At 41.6% G+C, this 15,145-nt stretch overlaps 1 protein-coding gene across 2 annotated transcripts in view; it reads right to left on the bottom strand.

The window, feature by feature from the left end:
- Nucleotides 1-15,145, bottom strand: part of LIN52 (lin-52 DREAM MuvB core complex component) — a 50,059-nt gene that overhangs the window by 33,510 nt on the left and 1,404 nt on the right. The window contains exon 5 of one of the 2 annotated variants that reach the window (XM_054400096.1): nucleotides 14,125-14,208. In XM_054400096.1, coding sequence (XP_054256071.1) covers nucleotides 14,125-14,208 — 84 coding nt within the window. Of the gene's footprint in view, nucleotides 1-13,069; nucleotides 14,209-15,145 lie in introns of those variants that run through there. The other variant, XM_054400095.1, reaches the window with a different exon arrangement.

Here is a 15,145-nt window from a genome sequence, read left to right as displayed (position 1 = left end):
GACCTTGGATCACAGAATCATCAAATCACTAGATGATCTGAGTTATAAGGGCTCAGGATGTCTCCTTCTCAAAGCAGGGCTGATTATGAGGTCAGATGGCATTGCTTGGAGCTTTACTCCATCAGGTCCAGAAAATCTCCAAGAACAGAGACTACACAACCACCCTAGTGGTTGCACATGTTCCACTACTTGACTGACCAAGGCCAACGTTCTAGATGTCCTCACAAAGCACAAATTACTGCTTTGAGTGGCATACTAAAAATCCTGCAAAAGCTAATGGTGATGGATCAGATGAATGATTTCACAGTCTTCAAACCAGTTTGGTCAGTTAAGCCTCCAGATGAATCAGATGTCTTACTCCCCACTAACACTGAAATGGTCCCTCCTCTCAACCACAGGAAGGTACCTAGATCAACCTTTACTCTATCATCATAAACTCAACAACTCTTCCAGAAGGAAGCATTTCTTCCTACTATCTAACAAATTATAGGATCCAAAGAGAGAGAAGAATCACAGAATACATCTGGTTGGAAGAGGCCTCAAAGATCATCCAGTCATTTAGAAAAGAATACCAGAGTAGGACACAAATGTTTTGTGGTTTGGGTGTTTTGGTAGTTTTGTTTGTGTATTGTGTTTTTTTTTTTCTGCTTTTGGTGTTATTTTCTCATTGTTGCTGTTTGGGTTTTGTTTTAATAAAGGAAGTAATACACTCTGGTTAAGTACCTTTCAAAGGTAACCTTTGTTTTAACAAAATCAGATTCACTAACTAGATCGTGGGATGTAGGCAAGGAGAGGAGGATGATGAGGGAAAAAAAAAAAACAAGAAAATTTTTAAAAAGCCATACATTTCAGTAAAGATCAGGTAAAAAAAAGCATCTCACAGTAACTCAGTTTATATTTAGAATGTTGCTATGGCATTGAGCATCAGTCATTAAGATCAGCAGCAGTTTTAAGAGCACAGTTATCTGCTAGCTACTGGGCCACTCAGCACATGGTCCTTCTACATGATTTTGGTAACTCACTTACTGGAGCTAAAAAGACACTAACACTAAAAAACCTCTCCTCTGTATTTCCAACACTAGGCTCCACAATTAACAACCTTGTTAATTCTGATGTCATCTTAGCATGTCTAACACTCCTACATCTATGCACATTTAAAAGCTAGCTATCTATGCAGTCACAGGGTTTACATTACAGTAATCTTGCTTCTGTAAAAGGTGTCCATATGAGTTAGAAAAATCCAACCAGCTGCATTTGAGGGTCTCAATGCATACCTGACATAATGGAAATTTGGGGGTTTACTGTCACTTTGAATATTTGAAAGTAATTGGTGAGACTATCTAATACCTTCTTATTGTGATAAAAAATTAGTAAGCCACAAACAAACAATAATTCCAACCCAAACTCTATGATATAACAAAAGGAGATTCCATGTACACAAATATCAACAACTGGCATCAAACAAACTAAAAGTGATGGGGCCAGCCTCTTTTTGGTAGTTCACAGTAATAAGACAAGGAACAATGGGTTCAAACTTGAACATAGAAGACTTCACCTCAGCATGAGGAGAAACTTCTTTACAGTGAGGCTGACAGAGCACTGGAACAGGCTGCCCAGGGGGTTGTGGAGTCTCCTCTGGAGACTTTCCAAACCCACCTGGATGCATTTCTGTGTGGACTACCCTAAGTGATCCTGCTGTGGCAGGGGGGTTGGACCTGATGATCTCGAGGTCCCTTCTCAGCCTCTGATATACTGTGATACTATGTGATACTGTGAAATATGTATGTTTGAACTTTTGGCACACTTAGGGGAGTTTCAGAGATTTCTCCCCTTTTCTCAAAGTCCAACAGCACACACCTCCTTCTGCAGCAAGCAGAGCAGCAGTGCCTGGAGACTGATGCTGTATTAGTACTCACCATCGAAATCCACACTAGCACTTCCCCCTCAGAGGAGAGGGAAGGCAAAGATGCAGAAATTTCTTAAATCTTAGACAAATATTTATTCTACTTCACCAGCAGGCAGAGACCACCCTAGGGATCCATGCAGTATTTTTTCCATATATGACAGTTACCTAGATACAGCATTTGTTTTATGGTAAGAATGCACAATTTATGCATATGGGTGGTATCACATTTGATTTCATCAGTCAACTGTATCTCCCTGATTTTGCATTTAAGAACAGTAGGAACCTGGGGCTTTTTTTATTTATTTTTTTGCCTCTGCACATAGAGGGCAACTCAACCACACACACACTTATTAAAAAAAAAAAAATCCCAAACAATAGCAGCCAAGGTCCAGACTCAATTTCCATCCTCACCATCACAACCTAATCTCCTGGCAAGTTAATGCAAATCAAAGTGAACACTTCTCTGACACTGGTAGCAAAGCGTGTTCCTCTCCCAAGAGAGACCTGTAAAACAGGACAGTCACTGACAGCAGTACAATTACTGACACAGATACAGACTTTATGGACATGTTTATCTCTGCTGTAAATCCACACTCTCTCTCCACTCCGATTCATGAGTCATAAAGAAATTGCAGATAATGAAAAAGTTGGAGAAATTTACAGCATGTCGGAAACCTCAGACAGCCAGAAGAAATTAAAGAGCTGACTGAGGATAAATCACACAGGTACAATTAAAACTTCCCATACCTTCTTCACTTCCAAACTGGGGCACAAGCCAATGGAGATGATGAAAAGTTGAGGTCATGACTCCTCTGACTGTAATCATTTCTTAACTACCTACATGTCAAAATTAGCTAATTCACAGATCACGTACAAATGGAAATTTCAAGTTGGAATTCTGATGTTTTGCTCTTCCAACAGGAGCTGCCCTGGAGGGATCCTGCCTGTAAATAAACCACCCAGTGAGCAGTATAAGGAAAGGTGATGTCCTCGTCCTCCCGCAGATGCAGAGTATCTCTTACCACAGCGCCGTGCATTAAAATGAAGAAGCAGATCTACAGTGTGGGAGGAGGGTATAAAGAGAAGGGGGAGAGAGGCCAAGGCTTGATATGGCAATCACAGCAGCTTGGACATCACAGTGACAGGGCCATATAAACACCTTAACAGATGACATAACTGTTCTTTTCACCTCTCTGAAACAATCAATCAAATAAGGACCAATAATTACTATGAATGTAAACTGAAAACAGCCTATTTTCTTCTATCAGCAAAACAAACCCAACCATTCAACTGATTGTGTAGTCCTGAAAAACTCTTGTCATCATCTCCTAACTCACCAACGAACAATCCAAAGTGTGATACATTTTCAGGTCCACTTACTCTACTAAGTAAATCCTTAAGCTAACTGCATATTACAGAAATCTAGTGTCCAAGGAGCATAATTTTGCTGCCCAGCCATAAAACTCTGCCTTCAAGCTCTGAAGCACATGAAGTATACTACTCCACATAAAGTCCTTGCCAAGCACAGTACTAAATAACAAAATAAGGGAGAAATATGCTTTCAGGCAAAACTGAAACATGATGAGGATTCATTCAGCAAGGCAAAGAATGTGGAAACTAACCAAGGGGGAAAAAAAAAAACAACAACAAAAAAACCCCAAACAAACAAACCCCAAACCAAAACCAAAAACAGTTGCTACAAAAGAAATTCCAAGCAGAGCACAAATAATCAAAGTACATACACCTCAAACTGCTTCATCCTATTCAGGACAGCTCTCCTTGCAAGAATAAATAAACTGTGTATTTAAAGTTCAAGCACATAATGAGCACTAAACTTGGCACATAGAGTTCTCTTCTGAGTCCAACATATTTAAAATAAAGTAGGTGACACCAAAATATTTTCTTTTCATTCAGATTAACACAGACACTCTAGTGCTAGAAATAAACCTCTGGAGGTGCCGACTTGTAACAAAAAGTGAGCATCCTCCTTACTCTTTTGTCCAGGAGATTGCTAAGAACATTGCTTTATGTTTCTAATAACTGGCACTGAGATTCCTGCTGTGGGTATAGATTTGGATCCACAACACATGATCATAGAATCATAGAATCAAGAAGGCTGGAAGAGACCTCAAAGATCGAGTTCAACCTGTCACCCTAAACCTCATGACTATCTAAACCACCACCTCCCTGGGCAGCACATTCCAATGGCCAACCACTCTCTCTGTGAAGAACTTTCTCCTCACCTCCAGCCTAAACCTCCCCTGGCGCAGCTTGAGACTGTGTCCTCTTGTTCTGGTGCTGGTTGCCTGGGAGAAGAGACCAACCCCCTCCTGGCTACAACCTCCCTTCAGGTAGTTGTAGACAGCAATGAGGTCTCCCCTGAGCCTCCTCTTCTCCAGGCTAAACAGTCCCAGCTCCCTCAGCCTCTCCTCATAGGGCTTGTGCTCAAGACCTCTCACCAGCCTCGTTGCCCTTCTCTGGACATGCTCCAGCAATTCAACATCTTTCCTAAACTGAGGGGCCCAGAACTGGACACAGTACTCAAGGTGTGGCCTAACCAGTGCTGTGTACAGGGGTACAGTGACCTCCCTGCTCCTGCTGGCCACACTATGCCTGATGCAGGCCAGGATGCCATTGGCTCTCTTGGCCACCTGGGCACACTGCTGGCTCATGTTCAACTGCTGTCAATCAGTACCCCCAGGTCCCTTTCTGTCTGGCTGCTCTCCAGCCACTCTGACCCCAGCCTGTAGCTCTGCATGGGGTTGTTGTGGCCGAAGTGCAGCACCTGGCACTTGGACTTGTTGAATGCCATCCTGTTGGACTCTGCCCATCTGTCCAGCCTGTCAAGGTCCCTCTGCAGAGCCCTTCTACCTTCTAGCAGATCAACACCTGCTCCCAACTTGGTGTCATCTGCAAATTTACTGATGATGGACTCAATCCCCTCATCCAGATCATCAATAAAGATATTGAACAGGATGGGGCCCAGCACTGATCCCTGGGGGACACCACTAGTGACAGGCTGCCAGCTGGATGTGGCACCATTCACCACCACTCTCTGGGCTCTGCCCTCCAGCCAGTTCCTAACCCAGCGCAGAGTGCTGCTGTCCAAGCCACAGCCTGACAGCTTGGCCAGGAGTTTGCTGTGGGGGACAGTGTCAAAGGCCTTGCTGAAGTCCAGGTAGACTACATCCACAGCCTTTCCTACGTCCACCAGGCGTGGAGATCAGGTTGGTGAGGCAGGACCTGCCCTTCCTAAATCCATGTTGGCTGGGCCTGATTCCTTGGCTATCCTTCAGGTATGCAGTGATTGCCCCCAAGACAATCTGCTCCATGATTTTCCCTGGCACTGAGGTCAGGCTGACAGGCCTGTAGTTCCCAGGTTCTTCTGCTTGTCCCTTCTTGTGGATGGGTGTCACATTGGCCAGTTTCCAGTCTTCTGGGACCTCTCCAGTGACCCAGGACTGGTGGAAAATGATGGACAGAGGCTTGGCCAGCTCATCTGCCAGCTCTTTCAGCACCCTAGGATGAATCCCATCAGGTCCCATGGACTTGTGAATATCCAAGTGACTCAACAAGTCTCGAACTAATTCCACATGGATTTCAGGAGTACAACACTGCTCCTTGACCCCATCAACCAGTTCAGGAGGCCAGTTATCCTGAAGTCCTCCTGCCTTACTGTTGAAAATGGAGGCAAAGAAGGTATTTAGAATCTCCGCCTTCTCCTCATCCTTAGTTACAATGTTACCCTCCACGTCCAATAAAGAGTGGAGGTTCCTCTTGCCCCTCTTTTTAGCATTAATATATTTATAAAAATGCTTTGTGTTGTCCTTCACGGAAGCGGCCAGTTTAATTTCTAACTGTGCTTCTGCCTCTCTAACTTTTCTTCTACATGATCTAACAACATCCTTAAACATATCACTAGTTGCCTCCCCCCCCTTTCCAAAGGCGATAAACCCTCTTTTTTTCCCTTAAATCCTTCAGGAGCTCCTTGCTCATCCAGGCCAGTCGTCTTCCCCGCCGGCTCGTCTTATGGCATGTGTGAACTGCCAGTTCCTGTGCCTTTAAGAGCTCCTGTTTGAAGTAGGTCCAACCATCCTGGACCCCTTTCTTCTTAAGGGCTGTTACCCAGGGAACTTTCCAAATAAGTTGCCTGAACAACCTGAAGTTTGCCCTCCGAAAGTCCAAAGTGAGGGTTCTGTTACTGCTCCTCCCTATTTCCCTGCATATTGAAAACTCCACTATCTCATGGTCGCTGCACCCTAGACAGCCTCCGACCATCACATCTCCCACCAGCCCTTCTCTATTTGAGAACAGCAGATCAAGCAGAGCCTTACCCCTGGTAGGTTCACCTAAGAGCTGCATCAGGAAGTTGTCATCCATGCACTCTAGGAACCTTCTGGACTGTCTCCTCTCTGCTGAATTAAGTTCCCAGCAGATGTCTGGTAGGTTAAAGTCCCCCACAAGGACAAGGTCTGATCATCTTTCACTTAATTTCCTTTTTCCTTTTAGAAAAGTCAGTTCTCTTCTCCAGCTCCAGCACAACACTTTAGGTAGTCTATTTCTCCAAGGAAATAAGAGAGTTAATTTTCAGAAAGCGTCTGCTCTTCTGCATAGAATCCAAATCTTCGTTTTGACCAACAAGAAACCACAAGAATCCAGCTCACTTTTTCATGCAGAGTGGATATGGAGCTTTTCTTAAAATAGACCAATGAGAGATTTCAGAAGACACCATGAGACAAGACACCCTACTGACACCAAGTATTGAAACATTCTTTATTACACACACCTGTTAATATGTTGATTTCCTACAAATGTAAGGATTTGAAACATTTTCTTACAAACAAATGTGCATGCAGACCAGAAAAGGCACTTAGGCAACTAGAAAAAGCCACTAAGCCACTGGACTGCAGGAAGTGGGGTCACGTTCACAAAGTAAGGCTTCTGAGCTTCAAAAGGCTCTGTGCTGATTAACTTACAACTAAAGAAAAAGTGGCTATGGTCAGGAAATATTTTTACCTGATCAATTACATCACTGATATATGCCTGTTTGGGTATGAAGGCCACATGTTTTGTGTGGAGCCTATTGATGCTACACCTAGACACTCCTACAAAAGACAGTCCATTACAGAAAAGGAAAGATGTTTCACTAAGAGGATATATTGTTCTTCCTTCTATCCTTAATTTGATTCTAATTCAACAACTTCTACAAAGTTCAGTAATTCATGCTCTGATTTTTAGTTTAACAGACAAATCCAGCCCACCAAAGACTGACTCTTTGATTTACACATCCTACCTATGATCAGCATCAAAAAAGTAAAAACAAAAAAAGATAAAAGAGTAAAAATAAACAGAAGCCCCCAAAACCCCCCTAAAACAACAAAAGCAACCCCTCCCGCAAAAACCCAAATCAAACCCAAACAAGTGAATGAGTGAATTAACATTCAACCATGTAGGGAGAAGAGCAGCTATCCTAGCTTTGAAATCATCCATGTCAAAAGCAGCCTGCAAGGATCACAGGAAGAACTAACTCTGTATGTTTCAAAATATGCTACAGTTGAGTCCTGATGAAGGAAAAAGAACTGCTCTACTCCTCCAAACCTACAAAATAGCTGAACTTGCAGGCAAGAGATCACAACAGACAGCCTTCATCTGAGAGAAATGAAAACCAAAGACTACTGATCTGTGAAAGAGTAGCAATTTGTAAGTAGCCTGGAGATCAGAAGGACTCCTTTATGATTCTCCAGAAATTTCAGAGGTTGCTGAGGCTACAGAGGACTACAATTCACAACCAAGGACAGCTTAACTTAGGAGCAAGGTAGCTGTTCCTCATTCATGTGTCCATTAATCTCTTGCTGTCTCTGTAAGGGTCTCTCCATTATGAAGATACCTTAGTGATTTCTAGCAGTGGTTGCTTAAATACCCTACAGTCTAGCGTATTACTAAAATAAATACACTTACAGAAAAAAACCCACTGTCAAATAAAAGGTTCAACCACCACCCTGACTCTGACACACCAATGGCAAACACCTACAGCAGAGTGTAAGAGCAGGGAAGCACACAGCTGTAGTAACAGCCTAGTAACCTCTCCCAGCCTTCTGCATCCCCCAAGATTTCCAAGCCACAGGTGACTTCTCTGTAGTCAGGCTCACTTGATGGATTTATTTTCTAATAATTTGTTTCATTTATTGAGCAAAATAAAGTCCATGCCCACAACCTCCAGGAACAACGAGTTCTGACTTTAATGCACAGTGGATGTATCTCTAACCATATGGAAGACAAGAAGGTTATCAGGAGTAGCCAACATGGATTTACCAAGGGGAAATCTTGTCTAACTAATCTGATAGCCTTCTATGAAGTTATGACCAGGTGGGTAGATGAGGGAAGAGCAGTGGATGTCATGTATCTTGACTTCAGTAAAGCTTTTGATACAGTCTCCCATAACATCCTCACAGAAAAGCTCAGGAGATGTGGCATAGATGGCTGGTCAGTGAGGTGGATTGAAAACTGGCTCCACAACAGAGTTCAGAGGGTTGTCATCAATGGCACAGAGTCAACTTGGAGGCCTGTGGCAAGTGGTGTCCCCCAGGGACCGGTACTGCGTCCAGTTTTGTTCAGTATCTTTATCAAGGACCTGGATGAGGGCATTGAGAGTACCCTCAGCAAGCTCACTGATGATACAAAACTGGGGGGGGTTGGCTGACACCTGTCAGGCTGTGCAGTCATCCAACCTGACCTGGACAGGCTGAGAGCTGAGTGCAGGCAAACCTCATGAAGTTTAATAAGGACAAGTGCAGGGTCCTACAGCTGGGGAGAAATAACAACAGGCACCAGGACAGGTTAGGGACTGCCCTGCTGGAAAGCAGCTCCACAGAGAAAGATCTTGGAGTGCTGGTGGACAGCAAGTTCTCCACGGAACAACAATGGATCCAATGGGATCCTGGGATGTATCAAGAAAGGTGTCCAGCAGGTCTAGGGAAGTTCTTCTACCTCTCTACTCTGCCCTGGTGAGACCACACCTGGAATACTGTGTCCAGTTTTGGGCTCCCCAGTTCAAGAGAGACAGAACTGATGGAGAGAATCCAATGGAGAGCCATGAGGATGATTAGGGGACTTGAGCAGCTCCCCTATAAAGAGAGACTGAGAGGCCTGGGGCTCTTTAGTCTTGAGAAGAGCAGACTGAGAGGGGATCTGATCAATGTCTATAAATATGTGAGGGGTGGGTGTCAAGTGGAGGGGGCCAGGCTCTTTTTGGTGGTTCACAGTGATGAGACAAGGAACAATGGGTTCGAACTTGAACATAGAAGATTTCACCTCAACATGAGGAGAAACTTTTTTACAGCGAGGGTGACAGAGCACTGGAACAGGCTGCCCAGGGGGCTTGTGGAGTCTGCTTCTCTGGAGGGTTTCAAAACCCACCTGGATGCATTCCTGTGTGGACTATCCTAAGTGATCCTGCTCTGGCAGGGGGGTTGGATCTCTTGCGGTCCCTTCCAACCTCTGATATACTGTGATACCTCCTCACGCCTGTTCTGACACACTGTTTTATTCTCTCTGGCTCCTCTACTATGAGCAACAGTGAAGAGTCATTCCTTATTCACACATTCTCTGCATTAATCAGTTTTACAAGTCTTTCTTTTTCCCACATGGTGCACCAGTTGTCTCTCTGCAGACTAAAACTCCTAGTCATTTACTCATTCTTCATATTAATAAAAACTATCACTGACTGACTAAACCCTGGCTGACTTTTCCTTCACCAGTGTGGTGATACAGGATGGCAAACTTTTTGCTGTTTACCTGACACTTCCCAGGTTATCCAGGTCTAATTCTTTGGCCCTTGATAACTACCATCAAACACAGCCCTTCCACAGTACCCTTAGTATTTAATTTGCTTGAGCACATACAGAAAATAAATTAGCATTATAAAGAAAATGGGAGCAAAGTTGCTAGAGTCTAATGAAAGCCACAAGGGACCATAACTAGGGAGAACTGGTTGAGCATGTCTTGTAGCTGTCTCGTTGCACCTTCAAGAGTGTGAAGATTCGACACTGGATAATTCTTACATTCCCAATTTTACAGTAGGAAAAGCACAAAAGAGCTTCGACTCCAAATGAAAAATTCAACTTAATGTAGTAGAGCAGAGGAGCAAAAAATCACCAAGAAGCAAATTAGAAATAGTATTCACATCTGTGGGGTCAGTCATCCCACATTTCCTAATATTTAAGGGAGATAGTGCACAAAAGCACCATTACCTTCACAACCATATTAGGGCTTAAGAAGAATAAGGCTTTTTATTCTAGCAATATCACCAAAGCCATACTGTGATAACTTAGCAGCCAGATAATCTCTTTGGAATCAGAGAGATTCCGTAAACACGGCTGCAATACCAGATCACATATCTAATATATATATATATAAAATATGAATAAAACTTTACACAAACACAGAGTTTAGGACTTCTGAACTAGCAGAGCAGATGTCATCTGAAAAATATCAGAAATACACAGAGAAGGGCTTCCAAAAGGTCTCCTGAATAATCACACTCCTTCAGTGACATGGTGCTTTTTGTGCTTCCCCACTCTACCTGTTACTTTCACAGATAGGTTTGTTTCAAATTTTGGGAAAAAAAAAAACTGTTTTTTTATTTTACTTTTTAAATCTAAAAGAAAAATGTACGGCTTTCTATGTATGTAGCTCTCAGACACATGTTTCTGTATATATATATATGTATTCAAAAGGATGACAAGGCAGATCTTTAAAAATAATTGCAACAAAGGACAACAAAAGTCTCTTAACACCAGCTTAAGTTTGCTTGCTAGCAATAAATGCACTTCCCAGAGCTGCTAACTCATGAAATCAAGACTAAAAATCTTTTAAAGTCAACTTTGACACAGTTGTTCTGAAAGCTGCAAGAGGTCATACAGTAGAAAAACAAAGTTAGGTATCTAAATCTGCAGTTATTTACACAAATTGTTTCAAAACTTGCTCTTTGTTGGGCCACAATCATTGAGTCAAGATCTGTGACAGGATTCCCAAATAAGAATCAGCTCCTGCTTCCCACATCAGCTGTGGTCTCTTCACTCTGCAGTGCTCACTACTCTGTGCTCCAAGCAAAGCAGAAGTGAAAGAGTGGGAAAAAAAGCTCATAACAAGGTACCCATGCCTATACCTTTTTCTCCCCCCAGACTTCTGCCAGCAGCAGCAATGAGACTCACTGACTGACTGCAGTTCACATTCATCAGTGATAGTATGCCTCCCAAAGTCACCCTAACTACCTGAACAATTAAAAGTAGGTGTGTTCATTGAGCCCTGTTCATCCTCCCACTCTTACAATACCCACATTATCACAGACAATAAAATCCACAAAGCAGGATTTTTTTAGTACTAAAAATGCTTTAAATGTCCTCTAACCAAGAAAATAGCTTTGACAAGAATGAAAATAGAAGCTCTAATGAGAGAGCTGAAGCAAAAAGAAAAGCAGTAACAAGTAAGAGGACTAGGCAGAATTTTACATAACATAAAAAGAAGGTAAGGCACCACAAGCTTGAACCTCAGAAAAGATGTTCAAAAATTATTTAATTTTTACAGATTTTATTATTCTTTATACCAGGTACTGAGCCTGCAAGCTGCTGGAGAACATCAGAACCACTTTGTAGCAAAATACACAAATCAGAAACCTAAGAATAACCTTATCCTTTAAGAGGACAGTAAAATTAGAAGAAAAGTAATTGGTTCATTCAAAGAGGGCTATTCTCTGAAGGGAAGAATATTCTGCAAGGAACAGGCACAAGTGAGCAACAACCTACATACTAGCATGCTAGGATGAGAACTGAAGAAGATTCCCCAAGATCACCCTGGAGACCCTTTCTGATGCATAACAAAGATCTTCAGCATAAGTCATCAGCAAATTAAATGGTGCAAATAAGAAATTCTGATTTATAGAAGATAGCCCTTCCAACCATGGCCAAAAAGTTAGGGAGAGTAGGAATGACATAATAATATGGATAACAGTATTTAACTGTTCCTAGATGAAAGCAGCAAAAACACATTTATTCTAGATTTGTCAAGAAAGCCCACTTATGTAGCCAAAGTACTAAGACAGCTCATATAAAATTAAGAAACAAGGCATGTAATTCAGTAATTATTAATTTACCAAACTACACCATCTCAAATCAATTGTTTGGATTTCAATTTCAGTGTTACAAAAATATCTTGATGAATAAACTTTTCAAACGGTACCCAAATTAACATCAAGTGTGCTGTGAATGGGTTCAAAACCAGACCACATCATATCGTTACAGCCACTCAACAGATCCATTTGTCATGCAGTACTGCAGGAATCACAGCATTGTATCAATATCTTGAATGAAATTTGAAGTGTTTGAAAATATACAGGATTTGAGATGGGATGTAGAAGAGGAGAGCTGGAGGAAGCCTGTTGCAGAACTGTTTCTCGCACTCAACACAGATAAAACATTTGAAAACATGGTAAGGAAAAAATAAACAAAATAAACCAAAACTGCCACCTGTGCACATTCAGAACAGGAAACGTCACCAAAAAAACCCCACAACCTTGGAAAGAAAACCTCAAATCATAATCCAAACTGGAGTTTCACAAAAAGAGCAATAAGACTTCTATGGGAAGCCTCATGGTGCCATCTAGAGGAGACAGGACAAGCAGCGGTGCTAATTCAGGTTTTTAAAGACCACCTCAAGTAACAGCCAATTTAATACACAAAGAGATAATAAAGTCCAGTACCTCTGGACCACAACTACAACTCCCTTACTTTAGAGAACCAAAAGAAAAATCCAAAAGATCTGTTCATTATCTAAATCTGTAAGAGAAAAGATCTTCAAAATGAGTATTAAGAAAAACAGTCTTGAGCAGCTCTGTTCAAACTCTGCATCTAATTTTCTGTGAAAAATTTCCCAAGGCAAATGTATATTATAACAAAGATAGCATTAAATGCTTTATAACCTAAAGGAAAACAGTCTTCAGTGACAAGTTATGAACATGAAAAACCTTCATAATGCTTGAAAATTCAACATTACTATAGACTAAAGGTTTCAACTGTGGGACTGCAGGCATTTCACTGTTTGCTTGCTTTGTCTTCTTCCCATATTTAATGTTTCTCAGTAGAAATAAATGGAAATGCATGCCACAAATATTCCTAAAGAAACAATAACCTTGTTAGTTCTGAAATAACCCAGGCTCTGCTTAAATTCCATCTATCAGGACAAAACTGTCTGACATTCAAGCCTAGAGGTTAATTAAATTGAGAAATTAAATCATCAGCCAGTCTTCATATTTGACTTGGTTTTATACTGTTTATTCCAACTTCTACTTCACTAAATGCTTCACAGACTCTTAATAGATGTTAGCACTGGAATTAAAATAATCTTGAAAGGAGTATGTTAAAATATGCTTTCTTATTAAGAGGTCATTAAGACTCAGGATATCCTAGGTTTACAGTCAGGAAGGCTCTAAAGGTCTATCAATGCTTTTTTGCTATCCACTGAAGAGAAGGTGAAAAACCTGTTTTGGTGTTTTGTGTAGCTTAAGAGTAACTGCAACTAAGAGCAAAATTAAGAAAAATAAATGTATCAGTATGTACAGGTCGCATTTAAAATACAATACTCTTGAAATCCTCAAAGTTGACAAGAGAGTCCTAAACACAATGACAAAAGCAGCTACTCCTTAAAAAGCTAACAAAAATCAGCTGTTTGTAAGTGAGGTGAAGGTCAACTTTAGCACTCAGTGACATCACCTCCTGCCATAATTCAGTGTGGAAAACAATAACCAAAAAAAGATACAAAAGCAGAAAACAATATGAACACCAAGTGCTGAAAGGCATTGTGGAAGCATTGCATGAAGTTTGTTCTAAATACTGCCACAAGTATTCAGAGAAATAGCTTTAGTATGTCAAGTGTGAAATGAAGCAAAAGTGACCCGATTTATCTAAGGCAATTGTTAAGACAGGAACATAAGTTTGTATGCCACAGCAGACTGGCATATGACCTCTTGCTGCTTCTGCTGTCTCCTCCATGGAGGTGGGCCATAGGTTAGAGATGTAAGCTCACTCTCATCCTGTTTTGGAAAGTCACTAATTGTGACTGTCAGACACTTGCCAGATGTGTCAACACACTTTCCAGATAAAAATTTATCATCTTCAGTGGGAAGATCTGCAATGCAGTCAGTCCCACCTGCATACCACACTTACATTCATCCAGTCCCAACTGATAAGCCAGGTTCTGCAGGCCACGAACTTTTTCCATCAGGTTAGCTGTGGTGAGGCTCCCCAGTTCTAAGAACAGAGAAAAGCATGAACTTTAACACTGTCTATGGCCACATAGTGACAGTTTACCTGTTTACTACTGATGAGATCTATTTCCAGTGAACAGACCATGTTCAAAATTCATACTGATGCCACTCCTGATTTTAACTCACTCAGAAAAGACCAGCTTCCCTTACCAAAAAAAAACAAACAGTCACAGATCTGGTCCATACTGTAATCATTGCAATGAGCAACTTGTATTTTGGAAGCTCTTGTAAATTCACAATGCTACATGAACAAGCTACAAGAGTATGCAAGGGAATAGACTTACTATACATTAATAATGTGTTATTAATAACCACATTTCTCACAGCAAGTTGAAGTCAAGTTGTCCTACTCTCCTTTTGAAACAGTTCATTTGGAGCATGCTCTAGGATGTTTACTGCAAACTAATAGCTATAACATGAAGAAAATCTACATGCTAGCTGGCCCTTCTCTAACTTGCTCATACAGCCTAACCATTTGATTACAGATCTTGGATCTATGAGTGAAGACACACACAAAGACCACCCCCAAACAAGTCAATCAACAACTCCAAGCTGATCATCATGTTTGATTACATGAGGCCCACCAAAAAAAAAAAAAAAAAAAAAAAAATCACACCACTACCCACTATACTTATGCAGCAAGAGACTTGCAAGCAAGGCAATGGAAATGTATCACAGAATGTTAGGGGCTGGATGGCATCTTGAAAGATCACCCAGTCCAAACTCTCTGCCAGAGCAGGATCACCCATACCAGATCACACTGGAATGCATCCAGGTGGGTTTTGAGTATCTCCAGAGAAGGAGACTCTGCAACCCCCCAAGCAGACTGTTCCAGTGTTCCATCACCCTCACAGTGAAAAAAATTTTCCTCATGTTTGCATGGAACTTCCTATGCCTCAACTTCCTTGTCCTGTCATTGG

Source organism: Indicator indicator, chromosome 4 (genome assembly GCF_027791375.1).
Source record: "Indicator indicator isolate 239-I01 chromosome 4, UM_Iind_1.1, whole genome shotgun sequence".
In the NCBI taxonomy this organism is placed as follows: Eukaryota; Metazoa; Chordata; class Aves; order Piciformes; family Indicatoridae; genus Indicator; species Indicator indicator.
Note: the sequence above shows the minus strand (reverse complement) of the source record. Positions and strands in the feature narration are given on the sequence as shown.